The sequence below is a fragment of the Myiozetetes cayanensis genome, unplaced genomic scaffold (genome assembly GCF_022539395.1).
Source record: "Myiozetetes cayanensis isolate MyiCay16 unplaced genomic scaffold, myiCay2020 scf6-25, whole genome shotgun sequence".
NCBI classification, from domain to species: Eukaryota; Metazoa; Chordata; class Aves; order Passeriformes; family Tyrannidae; genus Myiozetetes; species Myiozetetes cayanensis.
The window spans coordinates 32,784,956-32,802,011 of NW_026087853.1; the positions used below are offsets into that span (position 1 = coordinate 32,784,956).

A 17,056-nucleotide genomic window follows, 5' to 3' on the forward strand; every position below is an offset into this window, starting at 1 on the left:
GGCTTTCAGAAAGCTGCTTCTGCTTTCATGGAAGGTGTCCCTGTCTTTGGCAGGTGAGTTGGAACTAGATGATATTTAAAGGTCCCTTCCAACCCAAACCATTCTGTGCTTCTATGATTTTATGACTCTATGAAGGAACTACAAAGCTTTCTGATTTAATATTGAAGTTGCCTAAATTCCTTTTAAGCAGCTAACAGTAAATTCAGAGGAAGTATAGTAATAGAACATACCTCACTCCTCTTAAAATGAAGGTGAAATTCCCTACAAAGCCCCTTAAAAGAACAAACTGCCCAATTACATGAAACTGCCCTAGGAGAAGTACAAATCTTAGCAGTCAGCTTTTACTAGCGGTATGGGAGGTTTTAATCATTTAAACCAGAAAGTACTGACTTCACCGATGTTTCGATAATCTTTGTGTCAAATACAATAGACTGCCCTAGAACCTCATTTTTGGACAACTCCTTGCTTGATGCAATTTTAGTCTACCAACTCCTATGTAATCTCTAAATTCTTAATGCAAAGCCTTCCACAACCTTATCCTGACAGCGGTTCCTTCATTTTATAGTAGACCAGCAAAGTTGGCATCATATTACATTAGTATCTGTATGGCAGATATCTGCCTGTGTCCAGACTTGTCTGGAATCCCCCTGGTCTCTCAGCAGAGGTTTAGCTGCAGCCATATAACTTTAGCCATCTCACAGTGTGAGTTAAGTTTGCTCATGTCTGCTGGCAAAAAAAAAGTGCATCTGTACATTAAGTGGAAACTGCTCAAATTCCTGAGGCTATCTTCCTTTTTTGTGTGTAATAAATTCTATTTCTCTTTGCTCTCTTCACTTAAAATAGTATTTTCATGTGCATTGTTTCAGCAGAACTGACCTCTACTATCCCAACAACACTCCAATTTTACTTTAGAGGTTTGGGGTTTTTTTAGGGGAAGGGGGTGTTGTTTGCTTTTAAATTTAGTGGCATGCACAGCTCCTGCAACTCTTAGCTGGTAGCTTTTATATTCTTGGTTAGCTACCACAAGTACAAGCAGTGTTTATACAGAGGCCATTAGTTTACATATATGGTATTTAGAATATATATATTAAAAAAAAAATCTTAAAATCTTCAGAGGCTGATTATGCCAATTTTAGAAGGTTTTTAACTTTACAACCTCTAACTACTGGACAGAAGGGATAAACATGTACTGGCTGTTTTTGCAATACTACCCAAAAATTGCTATGCTTAAAGGCAGTCCTGAGTAGTGGTTTAGTGTTCTAGCTGTGCTGGTCAATGGGTTTTTTTGGTCTGCTTTTATTTGATACACAAAGTGAAATGTCGAGGAAGTCCCTCTTCATCTATACCATACAAATAAGTGTTCCAAAGAGGAGCAATACAAAAAACCTCAAAAAATCCTTTAACTAATATCATACTATGATATCTAACCAGATGAAAGAAATAACTTAAAAAAGGGTAAATCTGAAGTGTACATTTTAAAACAGAGTTCCTGCATGTGTTTGACAAGAATAGCATGGCAACACAAGGCCTATCATACAGACAGAAGGAAGGAATAATACAATGCTTTGAAGTAGCTGATGTCTACTAAGTTGCCAAAGTGAGTACTTCTGTTTGCTTTATTATTTTGTGTTTTAAATGTTAGGCTAATGATATACTTCTTAATTATGTGGTTTTGTAAATATTTATGTGAATGAATTGACATGACATATTGTGAACATGCTGGATGGTACAACCCAACACATTTTAAATAACTCGAGTAAATTGCAATGAAGGAGAGTGAGATATTTGAACATCATTCTGAATTCCACTACATGAATTCTACAGCATGAAGTGTTTAGAAAAACCCAGAATGAATTATTTGAAGGACAAGGAAAAAGTGAAAGTGATAAATTTTTAGGAAAGTGCTCTAATGCAGAAATCCTGTAAGAATGTAGAACAGTCACTAAAATAACGGAAAATACATTGTACCAAACATTAAAAAAACCTTTCAAATTGCCAGAGAACTTGTTGGGATAAGAAACTATCCTCCACTGGCTCTGTAACAGAGGAATTAAATGACTGCATTAAGAAGTCCTTTCTATCTAGGACACTGAAAACTGAGTTCCACTGTTTGTTCATATATGGTAGAAAGACGTTCCCCAGACTTAAGCATAACTTCATATAAGCCTTGTTAAATTACTCAAAGTGCTGAAAACTCCTGAGAAGAACCAGATATTTGCAGCTGCTGCCAGTATGCCATAGCATACCATTCCATTGCAGTATTTGGCACTACAGTAGTAGTTCATTTAAAATTAATTTAGTTTTCATTAGTAATAGTCCAGGACACATTTAGACCATAAACCACTGCTTTGCATTTGAATCCTATGAGGTCACGAATGTGCTAACAAAGAGAGACACCATAGTTTGGAATGTAAATGCACAGCACAATGCAAGCAAATATGCATAGCATATGGGGCCTCTGCCTTCAGTGCAGCAGATTATGTTTAGACTCCTTAAAAGTCTTTCTCTGGTCACTCACACACCTGTGTTTGTTTCATACAATGGATGCCAGCAGATGGCTTTGCTCCTCGCAAACCCTGGATTTAAACACATGCATTTACTTTTGCCCTGAGAGCACAGGGCTCTGCAGCATACCCTCTACTGGCATCAGGAATCTGACTCCAGCTCTGGCAGCAGCCAGAGCAACTGAAAGTTTCTCAGCAGCACAGGCAAAACTGACTTTGGTCACATTAAATATGGGGTGAGAACAGCAAGGGATGGCCAAGATCCCTTCTCCTCCCAGCATGGTAAAAGGAGACACCAGTAGTACTAAGTGTCTCTCTGTAAGAAAGCAGCTTCAACTCCACTGTTGGAGTTGGAGCTCCAACTGCTTCCTTTTTCACCTTTGAATATCCTCTTCACCTCCCAGGCCAGGTGAAAGGATCAGCATAGCCTTGCAGAGCTTTAGTGAAAGCACAGGGAGCAACTGGCTGACTTCAGCACCTGCCTCAGACAGCATGCTCTTCCAAACAATCAACCACTTTGCCTGGCCTGTGCCTAGAGCCAGCCCCACAGTGGTCTTGTACCTCTGTGGAGCTTCCAAAAGCCAAAGAGAAAAGTAATATTTAAACATGTAAAGACAATACAGAAAGCTGTAAGGGTAGTGGCTATTTTGGACATGTGGAAATGTATATTTTCTTCCTTCTTCTGTTGTTTCTAAATATCTGCCATATCTATCTACACCTTATCTATACCAACCCTCCCAATGTTGTTATCACCAGTACAGCTGAACAACAATATGAGAGCTAAGACAAAATTACTACAGAAATAAACTTTGGCATACCCTTTCCACTCTGTTTCCCTTCCTGGTCTGAGAGACACTGCTTTTTTGGTATGCCTAATTGCATAAGTCACAATGGTTTTCACAATGTTATTGGAATGATGCAAATTATCCCCTCCCCAATTATGCTTTCTGAACATAACAGAAATAAAGTAAGTGAAATTATCAAACAAACTATAGCTGTTTGCTTGTTGTTTGGTTGGGGTTGTTGGTTTGGTTTGGTTTGGTTTTTGTGTGGTTGGTTTTGTCTTTTTCTAATGGAGGTGTGAAAACTGCTTGCCTATGCATTTCTTTCGAACTGGTACCTGCAAACATAAATGCAGTGAAAAGGAAGGACCTTTGGTACAATCAGATGGCTAGCTGCTAGGGATTAAAGCTTCTCTACCCTCTCCCATGATAAGGATGGTGAGAGAATCACTCAAAGATGCTGAATCTTCTTCCACTTGTCTACAGCACTACAGAGCACCCAACACTGCCTTGTTTTCTGACAGATGCCATCTAGCCAGTACATTCCACAGGTCTGTGGTATTATTACAATTGACACGACATGAAAACCAGTCTCAATTTCACTGAATACAAGAACCTTTTCTACAGTGCCCCACCACTTACTTCGTGTGTTAAACAACTGTTCTATAGCACACTATGGCCAACTGACTGACCCGAAAAAAGAGACAAAATACCATCCTGAAAGTAAACCAGTTTAGATTCCAACACCACACCTCAAAAAAAATCAGATTTTAAAAAAAATACAAACCTTCTAGAGCATGCTCCCCATTGGGTCAGATGGCTTCCCTGCATCCCAACCCATACATGCATAGTATGCATATATGCATATGTGTACATATATAAAATATCTCAAAAATAGGTGAAGACATTAAGAAACATTCTATTATTTGTTATTCGCCTTCACTTACCCACCTGTAACTTTGAGAACTTAAACTACAAGCTGTCTCCAATGAGATAACCCTGTTCAAATATTGTGAAAAGATCTATTTCTGAGTTCTATTGCCTAAAGAAATGTTGGCATTTACAAAGACCAAGGGGGAGGAAACAAAAGGAAATAAAATTGCATCAGTTCTGCTGGAAATTTGTGCAATTAGTTTAGTAACTGGACCACAATGACAGGCCCTTTCTTGCTTGCAGTTACAGTCAAGGACAGAATTAAAAAGAAGTTTTGAAATGCAGATTGCTGTTCTGATTTAGTGACAGCCTGCTCACATAAACTGAAGGATCCCCAGTTGTCTTCTCAATCACAAATAAATATTGTATCCCTCACAGAGCATCTTGGAGCAATATTTCAAAAGCAAGAGACAAGCTCTGAGTTGCTCAGATGATTCAGAGTAGTGAGTGAGGAATGTAAACTCCATTTTGCAAAACACTTGGTCTACTAAGCCCTCTATTACCCCACAAGACATGTCAGGTTCTGCCTTTAACAGGGTTCTTTACCTTGTTTATAGGAGTTACGTTTAAATAATGCCTGAAGTGCTTATACGTTAACAGGCTTGCTGGGCAGGTCATGTAGGACTGATGTCTCTTCTCACTTCCAGCCTGCCTTGGAGTCAGGTAAAAGCTGTGGAAACTCAGGACTGCTTTTCTTCTGCCACACTAATGTATTAACTTTGCTAGGAGGTGCCTCTGAAGAAAACTGGTATACTTTAAAGAAGAAACTGACTAACAAGTTCACCAAGCATTTGGCAATTACTTCTGAAGCACAGTGGAAAGATGGATAGTACTTGGATGGAGAAGAAAGTGGAAAAATGAGCAAACTATTCCACCTTTAAGAAACCACAAAAAAATGGTAAAAAACACCGAACCTTCTGGTATAGGAAATCCCAACCTATTCAGAATAATCTAAGACTGTGGTAGGAGACACAGTAAAACTCTTCAACAGAATACTTTTCTAAGCAACTTAGGAAATATCTTTTTTCATAGACCTTCCTCCCCAGATTCTCCTGGTAAAATACCAACGCAGGTAACCATGTTCCTTCAACCTGAAATGTGTTTACAATTGTCTGACTAGTGTGATCCTTCACTATTTTCTTCATGTTTTGTGCACTAATGTTGCTAACCATTAGATAGCTACTACCTGGTGCACCTGTACTTAAGCAAAATAATCAATTTCAGAGTTATTGTTAAGGATGCAACTCTCCAAAAAGATATATGTTTGCAAAAAGCTCACTATTTACAAATACCTGATACAATTTAAAGGAGTTGTATCATAAATACTTATAGCAACACAATGTCTGAATTCAACTGGAAGACAGAAATCAGTTAGAGAGATATTTTTGTTTAAAATACCAACCAATGGTACAGGACATTACATTATCCTGTCTAGTCTGTACACTATTTTAAGTGAAAGACCACATTCCACACTCTCAGATCACAGACCCTAAGGCAGCACTCCTATTTTAGCTAGAACATAAGAACAAGGAGTTTTCCATTGAAGTAAAAGCCTTCCAAAGTCTTCACATCCCTACAGCAAGACTCTTTAAGAAGGAAGCACAGAGACATCTCTATATGACAGTTATTCTAAACAGCAGGAGGAGATTTAAGAAAATACATTTCATCACATTCAAAACAGGCACAGCCCTTCAAGAAGAGCTGAATGAAGAAAATAATAGCTCCAATAAGCCTATCACAGGTGATCTGGATGGCCAATGAGTTATTTGCCATAGAAGAGGAATCTTTAGGAATCTAACAAAACAAAGCTCATGAATTTTGCTAAAATGTTTCAAAAAGAGAACTACTCAAGTTACAAGACACTAAGACATACACCCTCCTACTGCAGGATCTTCTCATCCATTAAGCAACCACTGAGGGCAACTGATATTTAGTAATTCATTTTGTAACTGAAATGTTGCAAGTGTACTGATACCCTTCCTCAAGTTACAAGAACCAGAAACAACAAAACACATATGTCATTGTTTTGTGTTAAATCACACATTAAATTGTAAATTGGCTTGATTAAAATGTATCAGCTATTTGTAAATTGCAACTTTTTTCTGCAAGCATATATCTTTTTCACAGAGCTTAATAACAACTCTGAAATCGATTACTTTGCCTAAGTAAAGGTGCAACAAGTACTAGATATCACTCTCTGCCAAAGTCCCACATAAAAAGTTTGTAATTTGCAGCTGTCTGGGAAAAAGTTTTCAAGAGCATCACAGCTATATAAACACAGCATCTCAAATCCAGAATTTACAAAGGAAGTCCAGACAAGTATAGTGACGTGGATAAAATGTAGTTCTACAGTCCACACAATAATCCTTAAGTACAGTAAAACAGTGAAGGCCAAGCTACTGGTATATTTAGCAAGACCATCTTCAGGACTTCTAGACTGCAATATGAAATGTTGGCTAAATAAACAAAACCCTCAAAATTAGAATGGCACTTTCCTCAAAACCCTACCATTTACCAAATCTTTTAGCGGCTAGTCATCCTCTCAACTGTGGATTACAGAGCTGTGATTAACAACCTTGAAAATGAAACAAAGTATTTTCATTTTACCTCTAACTCAGCTTGTAATTGTCTCTCATTAAAACACTGAAGACCACAGGATGGCACTCAGTTGTACTTAATACCACTAATATGTACAGTTTAAACTGCCAGAGCCATTAAAAACAGAAATACTAGTATATTTTTGAAAGTCTTGACTCTTTCAATTAAGATTTAACACCCTTCTAAAAGTGCAGTGATTTGTTTCAACAGAAGAGAGATGCTGACATTGTATGGCTTAGAGTGTTATACTGCCAAACTCTGCTAGACCATATCAAATTAGACACTGACCCACTGTGGCATCAACAACACTACTGTTACATCCCCCACACACTGCTGCTTTTCTTTACTCCAACACCTCTGTGTTAGTGCTATTTGCTTAGCATGTCTGCCCCAGCATGGGAACGGGTCAGAAGTGAGTCAAAAGAGTCTCCTCCATCAGAAAGTAAAAAAGCATAAAACTCCTCTGCACTGGAAATCCTGGGAGAAATTTGATGTAAGAGGAAAGAGGAGGGAAGGAAGGCCAATGCACTGGAGCTATAAGGAGAACGCTGTGAACATGTTACGCTGCGAGCTTCATTATGCAATGAATGATAATCACATGACAAGGAAAATAAATAGAAAATCATTAGGATAAAACATTCAAATGACATTGGCTGCTGTTATCCAGAGGCTGGATTATGCATTTGTAAAGTCTCCCTTATCCAGCTTTCCTCAGAATTACTCTAGATTCACAGAGTGAGTAAGAACAGCAATTTTTTCCAAAAAACAATCTAGTATTTATCAGACACCTGCCCCTCTGCCCCACTCCTTCCACAAATTCTAAACCAACAAAACTTACCTGCTTCTGGATCTGGAGGAATCCTCCACATATACAAATTGAAGTCATCAGAGCCCGAAAGGATGTACTGTTAGAAATAAAAATAAAAGCAGCTTACTACAAAGTATCACTTGAATTATGTTATTTTACTATTGATCTAGTTTCTCCAAACCAAAAATGAGAAAAAAAGGATAATTTACATCATTCTTCTCACATTGCTGATTAACTTACCTTTAAATGGCATTGAGGTACCAGCACAAAAATGTTGCATGCATATAAATGGATCAAAATTCAAAAGCATACTTCACTAATGCCTACTGACCAAAGTGTATGTTTGCTTTGCTAAATAAGGCTATGAATTTTGGTTGGCTTTAATACAAGCATGTCTAAATCACACTCTCTATCTTGCAGCCTGCAACTCTGGTCTTTTTTTAATGTTAAAGTATTTAATCCTTTTTTCTCATCTCCCGAACTGACAAGGAAAATGCATGAAACATAAACCCAAGAAGAGAGCATGTCCATTACATACAAGCACAACATGTCTGGCTCATCAACCCAGACCACCAAAAGTGAGTCACTGAGGATAATCTTGAACACCAAACAAAAACAAAGCTAAACATTCACTGTCAGCAAGCCTCAAGTGATTTAACCACACCCCCCTCACATTTATCACACTATTAATTTTTTTCCTGGTCATAGTTGCTCTGAAGAGATGGAAGGCTGCCCTTTTCAACAGTGCATGAATGATAAGCAATCTCTTTATTGTGCAGAACTTCAGGCAATATGCAATTTTATGTAGCTTAATATACTACAAACATGCAATGGAATGACAAGTGACATTTAACACGGGAAAAGCTTATGCTTCTCAGTTCTGAGAGGCCACAAACTGTACCCTGTCTACAAATACTTACCCTCCAATAAGTGACAGGGAGTACAGTTTATTTTTCTCCCAAATTAGAGATGAGATGACATGGTAGAACCAAAAGCAGATTCCAGCTCCAGTTATACTGGTCTAGACAGAGTAAATCTTTACCTCTCACCTGACTTCAGGCTGCTGCTTAATCAATACAGTCAAGAAGGTGGATTTTTCATTTTATTGTTGTTATTAGGTTAGAGGGAAGGGAGAAAAAGAAAGACATGGCGCAGGTTTGTCCCTTTTCTAACCTTTGACATGAAACAAACTCTGTTTTGTTTGGCAAAAGTATAACTGGTTTCTGCCTTTCATTCACCAGGGATACATAAAATCATCAGGCAAACTAACATCAAGAAGTGAGGAGACAAGTCCTGGAACAGCACAGGACTGAGAAGGAAAAAATATACACTAACACTGAGAAAATGGCTATAAGTTTGCCTATATTCTGTTTGCAATACTAATTACATTAGTGCAGTGTTTGGATGTTTTCAGTCACAAAAATGCAATAACCAACAATTAAAACCCCTTCTCTGGTTTCCTACTATCACAATCCAACCATTCTGTTTTCTCTCATTTTTAAGGGTGCAGGATGTGAGTAAGCTCTTATGAATGCAATTCTGCTCATTTTCTGACAGGTAAGAGGCACTGATCAAACAAAAGGGCCTTTAAAAGCTTGTGCACACTAGTTCAGCATCACTCATAAACCCATACTTTCCAAGCCAGAAAGTTATTTCTACAAGTTCAAACATTTAGGCAATTTACCTTGCCAAACTGACCTGACAGTGCCAGGAATATGTGCTTCCCCTTTCATTTGACTGCTCATAAACGTTAGCCCACAGCAGCCTGAGTCACTGTGCCAAAACTCCACAGATTAGGGCTCATACAGGAAAGCTCCCAGTAACTACACAGAAAACACCTCTAATGAACTTTGTTAGAGAAGAAATGGTACATGGAAAAAAAGTCTCATTTATATAGAGATGTTGCCAATTGTTACTATTTATTACCAAATTGTGTTGCTGAAGCAGCAACTAGTTTGCCAAGGACATATGATGAAAAACAGAGACTTCTAGCTAAAACACCTAGAAAGCTCAGTATCTTGGATTTATGACGATGGCACCTTTTCCCCACACCCCCCCCTCCCCCAACCAAACAAGTTCAAACAACTCCTCAATATGAGAGTCATTTAGCACTCTGCTTCATAAACCAAACAAACCAACAATGACAGGGCCACAAAATGACACATTTCAGATATCCTGCACCAGGCACACAACACAGAAAAAGCACATTATGTACATGCAGGGAAGGTTGCCTGTGAGAGTCTTCAAATCTGCTTCCAAAATTATTTGCAGAGGAATACACTGTATGACTCAAGGATCAATTGTGTAGGAAATCTGGTGTATCACTGGCCAGTGAACAAGAATATATTAACTGCAAAGACAACTGACCCCAGTATATTCTGTCTTGCTTCAGAGATAGCAAAATTTAAAGTGCCTTTGCAGTGATCTGGACTAATGGCAATTTTAGGCACTATCAAAAATGTACACAGTAGGCCAAGACAATTATTCCCCTCACCTGGCACTTCTGAAGCCACAGCTGAGTGTCTGGCTTGGGTCTCTCAATACAAGAGCGACACTAACAAATCAGAAAGCGGACAAGAGGGCTGCTGCAGCTGAAGGCACATGTAAGGAAAACCTACGGGGAACTGGTCTTTTTTAGCCAGAAGAGAAAGGAAAGGACAGAGTGGACCTCAACAGTTTCTCTCTTGGAAGGAATACTGAGCAGCCAGGGACAGACTCTTCTTACAGGCACGCAGTGAACACTCAGGAAGTAAGTCACAAGTCACAGCAAGGGAAATTCCAGCTAAGCACAAAGGAACAGCATGATCAGGAGGAGTATAACAAACACTGCAACTTGGCCCCAGGAAGGTGGTGGAATCTTTACTCTTGCAAATCCGGAAGTTACCTGAACAATTCCCTGAGCAACCTGATCTAACTTCGAAGATGCTCTCCAGTACTCAGGTGATCTCCAGAGCTCTCTTCTGACTCTTTTTTTTCAAAGATTGTTGGAGTAAAAAGGGAAATTAATTGTCTTGGTGGATTGAAGTTGGGTTTTGGGTTACAGGGGGAGAGGAAAGAGGAGGGGAGAAGTGTGCAGTGACAGGAAAATGCCCACCTGAAACCTTTACACTCCACACAGCTTCATGAAAACACCAATGGGAACACAAACTCAGGGCACAGAGACAGGGGCAAAAAATGCAGTCAGCACAGAACTTGCATAAATTAAAGTGATCACAATGGGGAATTCAAATAAAATAGTTCACAAAATCATAGAATGGCTGAGGCTGGAAAGGACCTTTGGAGGTCATCTGGTCCAATCCCTCTGCTCAAGCAGGCTCGCCTAGAGCTGATTTCCCAGGACCATGTCCAGATGGCTCAGCTTGGGACCTGAGCTCTTCTGGAAAAGTACTTATGGCTTTAATCATGATGCTGAGACACCAATCAGTTTGTGTGAAAAGCTTCAATTGATAAAGTCCCCTACACAAGTTTGATGTAAGCAATGGGCTGCAAGTATCAAACTTTTTATATATACTTAAATTTTATTTTGATTTTAGCTCTGTCAATAATTACCAGAAATTGATCATATTCCACAAAATATCCAACTATTTTGTATCCCTGTGATACCGCTGCCATCACAGTAGCAGCCAGCATTGTTTTCTGCTCTCTTTCCCTGTTAGGATACCTCTAGGGTTCATGTTTTTCTGAATCCCCAAATGCATTCCTTTTCTGGTGGTCCTTTTCTATAAGACTAAAGTATGTGGGTCTGAAAAGTAGAAAGTGGTTTTTCGGACCAAGACCAAGAGACTGCCAGAAGACCAACCTCATAACTGCAGCTACTGCAAGAACAATTTGCCACAGGAAGCTTCAAGAGCAGACACCCAAGCTGCTAAATTCAAAACCATGCCTCTTCCATGACATTTGAAAAAGAAACTCAATTCCAATTAGTACTCTCTGCACAAGACAATGAGAACCTAAGGCCTCTGGAAAGCACAGTTGGGCTGATGTTACTAGGACATTTACATGACCATCTGTGAAAATTTTTCTTTGATGCATTCATTATTAATATAACAATAAGCCAATAGTTCTCATCACTAGTTCAACGTTGGAGAATAAGGATTAAAGAAACAAAAAGTCCGTCTCTAGCTCTAGAAAAATCAAAAGAAATAATTACTATGAAGTGCACCAAACCATAGTTAATAAGGCTGAAATCCTGAGAGAATGGAGTAGACTTTTTAAAAGGAAGGAACAGAAAGAAAAGAAAAAGAAAGGGTTGGAGTGGGATAGATGAAAGAATGTCATACTGCATATGGTTAGACTCCACCTTAATTGTGAACAATAATTTTTGGTCCTGAGGGGATGTTGAAAACATAATTCATAGCAGACTACCTTCAATTCCCTCACTTTCAGAACAAAAGCCCAGATAATTAAATCACAGAGGCAAGCCAGGGGGAGACAAAAACATGTGCATTCACAGATACACCTAAATGGCTGAGACAGCAAGCACTCTCCTCCTTCCACACTCCCTCCCAAAGACAAATTCCAAGCAGAACATAACCTCAAGAACCACTGCAGTGCTGAATTAGGAATCAGACCAGACATTGCACAAGGAGCTCAGATGTCTCAAGGGGACAAAACCAACATTAAACCCAGGTGCTTCATTGTCAGCATTTTTGCTGCTGTATCTGACCAGGACTTTGGAAATCAACATTTACAATATTCATATGGACATGAGAATAGACAGAAAAAACACTTGCTGTTAATACTGGAGTTTTTTTAGAAGGGTAGAATCAGCTTCTATGTCTAGCTGTTAGCAACAATGACAGGAAAAGGTTTCCAGATGACTATGAGCTGCTGATTCAGAAGTTTGCCTTAGAAGGAAGAAAACTCTCAGGCGTGGTTAGAATCTGCTGCTGGGAGAAAACACGAATTAAGTCTGAGTTTCAAGTACGCATGAAATGCTCAAAATGAACTACCATCAGGAATCTGGGAGAATTACATTGGACTAGCGCTCCCCAGTCATTACACTGTAACTTTTCTCATTTTTTCTCTCCCCAAGGAAATTACAGCAGTTGATATAAATAAATGGAGATTTAATCTGCTGCTACAGTCTTGTAACAGTAGCATTAGCACTGCATTTTGCAGAGTACTACCACTCTGGAGAATTTATTTTTTCTTCTCACCACTGCCAGTTTGAAAGCTTTCAAAATCCCATAAGCTACATTTCCTCAGGAGTTACTGAATATGGATTATTTCAGTAAAATTGTATCTAAATCAAACTTTATTTTACTTTTGAATATCCACATTTCCTGCTTCCACAAAATGTCCTATTACTTACAACATATATTGGAGAGATTTTTGAGCTTTTGGTCCTAGATAAGGGACTAGCAGACATGGATCATTTTTTCCAAAAGTATCAGCAAGTTGCTTGAATGGCCCTACTAATGTAGGGGAGAACAAGAAGAACGTAGGAGACCTTGTCTTAAATGCGCAAACCAAAAAGCACCATCACCATATAATTATAAATGGATGCACAAGACCATGGCTAATGGCACAGAAATTATCACCATTTAAAAAGTGATTGTTGCTAAGTTACTAACAGTAAAATGCTTATTAGAGAGACTCAAATTCCATGCTGCTTTTTACAGCTTTGAAAGAGACTCATTTCCCACTCACTTGAGCATGTCTGTCCTTTCCTCAGAGGGACCAATGAAACTTGGGGCAGAAAAGATCAGAACAGGCAAAATTTTTCTCAGGCTTTAGTGAGCCATCCCTTATCTTCTTCAAGTAATGCAAAACCTACATGCTGGGGAAGAAGCACAGAGGCATCCAAAATTGAAACAGTTATGCTGTTATGCACATATCCTTTAAGAGGCAGGATGTACAGGCCCTCCATATATTATTACCTGTAACATAACATAACTCAGAGGTGGGGTGTAGGCTTTTGGTTCTTCTCCTATGATAACAGATAAAGAACCTGTTTTAGTGGCAGTCTGCTAAACTCAGGTATTAATTCCTCTTGATCACATGAGACGAGCTGCCTTGCACATCACCTCTGTGGTGGGATATACTCTGATACTCATTGAGGAAACCACAGTTTGACATGAAGCATCACTGAAGTCTGAAAAATATTGTTTGTCCAAAAGAGATTGAAATTCATAGCAATCAGTACTTTGGAGAAGGAACCCATCTACCATGAAGAATATAAGAACTGTGTATTTTTCCAAGGAGAAAAGGTCTCCTACGTAAACAGGGCTTATGTTATTTTGTTCTTTGTGGCAACTCTCTGCCTCCAAGAACTTTTAAGCCTAATGGCCAATTTCAAATTTGATTGAGAACCTGATGATTTCAGAATTATGGACTGTCCAGAAATATTCTTTTGCAAAAGGGCAGCCATCACACAGAAGGGAGAGAGATACCCTGTGAGTAGCCACTGAGAAAAAAGACGTATCATAGTCACACCACACTAACCAAACACCAGGAAACCCAGATGTGAACTCATCCTTGAACCCAGCAAAGTCCCAATGATATCATGACAATCTGCTTCTCGTGGAACTATTTCAAGAGGAATAAGGAAGTTATAAATAAAAAGAAGTAAAAATTAAGAAACATCTCCTTACATATACATGTATAGTTACATGTGTTCGTATGTATACACACACACACATACACACATATATACATTTATATACATAAAATATCACAACCACAACCACAGGTCTTGCTATACAATACATACTTTGCATGAAAAGTGTTTGACAGAACACAACCAAATCTTTTTTTATAGCTGCTTCTGGACCTTCTGTGGTGCCAAGACTGCTCTATTCATCTTCCTTATAAATGAGACTTTCCTTGCTATTTTTTTTTTATTTTAAAAAATGACTGATAATTTGATCATAATATAGTGTTCAGTCTGCATTTCCTGAAGGTAGAAAACCCACAGATTTGTTTTTAATTTATCTTTCTACTGCTAGAGTACCCACTAACCAGAGGGGAAACAAGGTAAGGACATAACTATGGAGGAGGAAAAGACTATTTCCTATTTAAAAAGCATCAAGAAACAAACAAGCAAGAAAACAGCAAGACAATGCACCTTGTTTGAGATGGGCAGTATCAGAGGAACTAAAGAAAAAATTAGAATCTCCCACAGCACAAAGCACTCCTTTCCTTAAACAATTAAGAAATAAACAAGAATTAATCAGGTATTTCAACCTCTTTGGGATTCCTGATCTTTCTGTCAGGCTGGTACCTTTATGTTGATCAAGCCAGGTTTTTAGTATAGAGTTCTCACTGAGTACAGCTTGAAAACCTGCTCTAATGATCATTGCTGACCTCATCCATAGGTATGTTCCCACCTATGTGCCTTGTGCCAGCACAAGAGTCCCTGACAGAGCAGTGGTCTGATTTGGTAGCTGCAACAGTAAAATCCCATACAAATTGCCACGAGTCATTCAATGTAGTATTCTCCTTTATGTATTTCAGCCAGATTCTATAGGAGTCAGATGGGTGCGAGTCAGACCAAGGAAATTACAGGGCCTCTCCTCTCAGTGGCACACTGACTTCTTTGTACCCTCAGACTGCAACTGCAGAGTGGCTGCCTCTTCTCCTTGTAGCAGCTCTCACTGTTACCACCTAAGAAGTTCTTGTCTCCAAGACAGTTAACCAGGGTTCTGGGTTAGGAGGACAAAGTAAAGAGCAGTCACTCGTTCAGGCTACTAACCTCTTATTCTTATCTTTCAAATAAAAAAACTAAAGTAAGAAAAGAAATAACTGAGGAAGGTCTCTTTGAAATGTGTTCTGGAATACTTATGTTTAAGAAAATAATTCACCTACAAGAAAGGATATCTACACAAGCTTTTACCTTTATAATAACTTCTGTGGTGCAAATGATGTCTTTTTTCAAATATTTAATAAATTTAAAGAGGGCTTACATAATTGTGATATAAAGAAACATATTTGCTTTGAAAACATATGTCTTTTTCATACTAGCCAGGACAGCAGTTTGCAACTTCTACTGTATGAAACGGTTTTTTAGGAAGGTTGGAGCTGGCACAAAAATGAGCTTAAAAGTTTTCCACCTCAGCCTGAAAATCAAACAGGTATATCCAAAGGCTTTTTTACAACAGACGCTTTGCTCCTCAGTAAGAAGCATGCCTAACTTATGAACTCGAAAAAAAGCTGTGACACAGCAGACTGAAGAAATACAAATTGCTTCTAGTACATAAAATTCAAAGCCAAAAATTTGTATTCCCACTCCCTAAATCCCTAATCTTATAAGCAGCCAACTCTGTGTGGGGCAGTTTTAAAAGCTTACAGAAGCATCATTGGAACATCAACATTTTTACAGCTGCCTTTTTGCCATGCAGGCAGGCCATAACAGTAATTTTATTAATGAACAAAAGCTACTTAGATATCCTTAGTGAGAATTCCTATGGCAGGGAAAATATTCCTATTGCATCCCTAAGAGAGTAACCAGTTTATCTGAGCATATGAAGGAGACTCTTCTGTACATGGCTGAGAATGTATGTACCCCAATTGCTCTCTTCTGTCTTCCTCAGACATCTGTTACTTTACTTTTTCAAATATACATTAAATCAAATATTAGTCAAAATCCTCCAGAATTCATAGTTGCTTTTTCAGTTTCTACTAAAGGTCTACTTTTAACAGCTCAACAGCCCCCATTGTGTGTCACTTTTAGCAGTGCATTCCTGCTCACTCTTCTCCCCTCCCTCTCCCCAGTCACGTAAGAGGTGCTACTAAACTGTGGATCTCCTGTGACTGGGAGGAACACGAAGCCTGTGAAACTCAAAGTCTCCCGAGTCAGAGTTCCATTCCACCAGAATTTAGCTTCAGTATGGGTCCTTTTGGGCTTGTGCATTACTGTCTAGATATCTAAAAACCTCCGCCAAGGTCTACAGGACTGCAGAAGAGAATGGAGACAGGAAATAGGGCTGGCAGGATGCATAAGGAATGGGAGAAGAGGTGATCAGAATAATAAGGGTTAAAAAAAACTCATAGTACCTTCTGTCAAGACCTTGACTCTGAAGACACAATTTTAGTATGACTGTCCCGTGCTGATTACCAAAAATAATGGGGAAGAAATTAAGAAATCATTTCAGAGCCAGATAAATCTCGTGTATGCATTTTATATGTATGTAATGTTAAGCATATACCTGAGATTTAAACTGCTATTTAGATGAAGCAAAAAGCAAAACACTATCTCATCAGTAATTCTTGAAAGAACCCAAATTTAAGAGAGAGTAAGACACTGACTTTCTTTTTATCCAAGCACAGCAACATATTCGCCCACCGAGCACTTTTCATATTTTAAGAAATGCTGACTGCAATAAGATACTATTCATTAAGAAGTCTTCTGTGCACAGGAAACCCACAATACATTCTCTAAAAGAATAATTCCTTTTCTCCTTTTTAGTTCTTAAATCTAGACATTGATA

General features: G+C 38.6%; 1 protein-coding gene across 1 annotated transcript in view; it reads right to left on the minus strand.

The window, feature by feature from the left end:
- The window catches only part of DCAF5 (DDB1 and CUL4 associated factor 5), a 71,485-nt gene that overhangs the window by 10,997 nt on the left and 43,432 nt on the right, over positions 1-17,056 (minus strand). Inside the window, exon 7 of the mRNA XM_050335148.1 lies at positions 7,656-7,722. Within this exon, the coding sequence (XP_050191105.1) occupies positions 7,656-7,722 (67 nt within the window). The remainder of the gene's footprint in view (positions 1-7,655; positions 7,723-17,056) is intronic.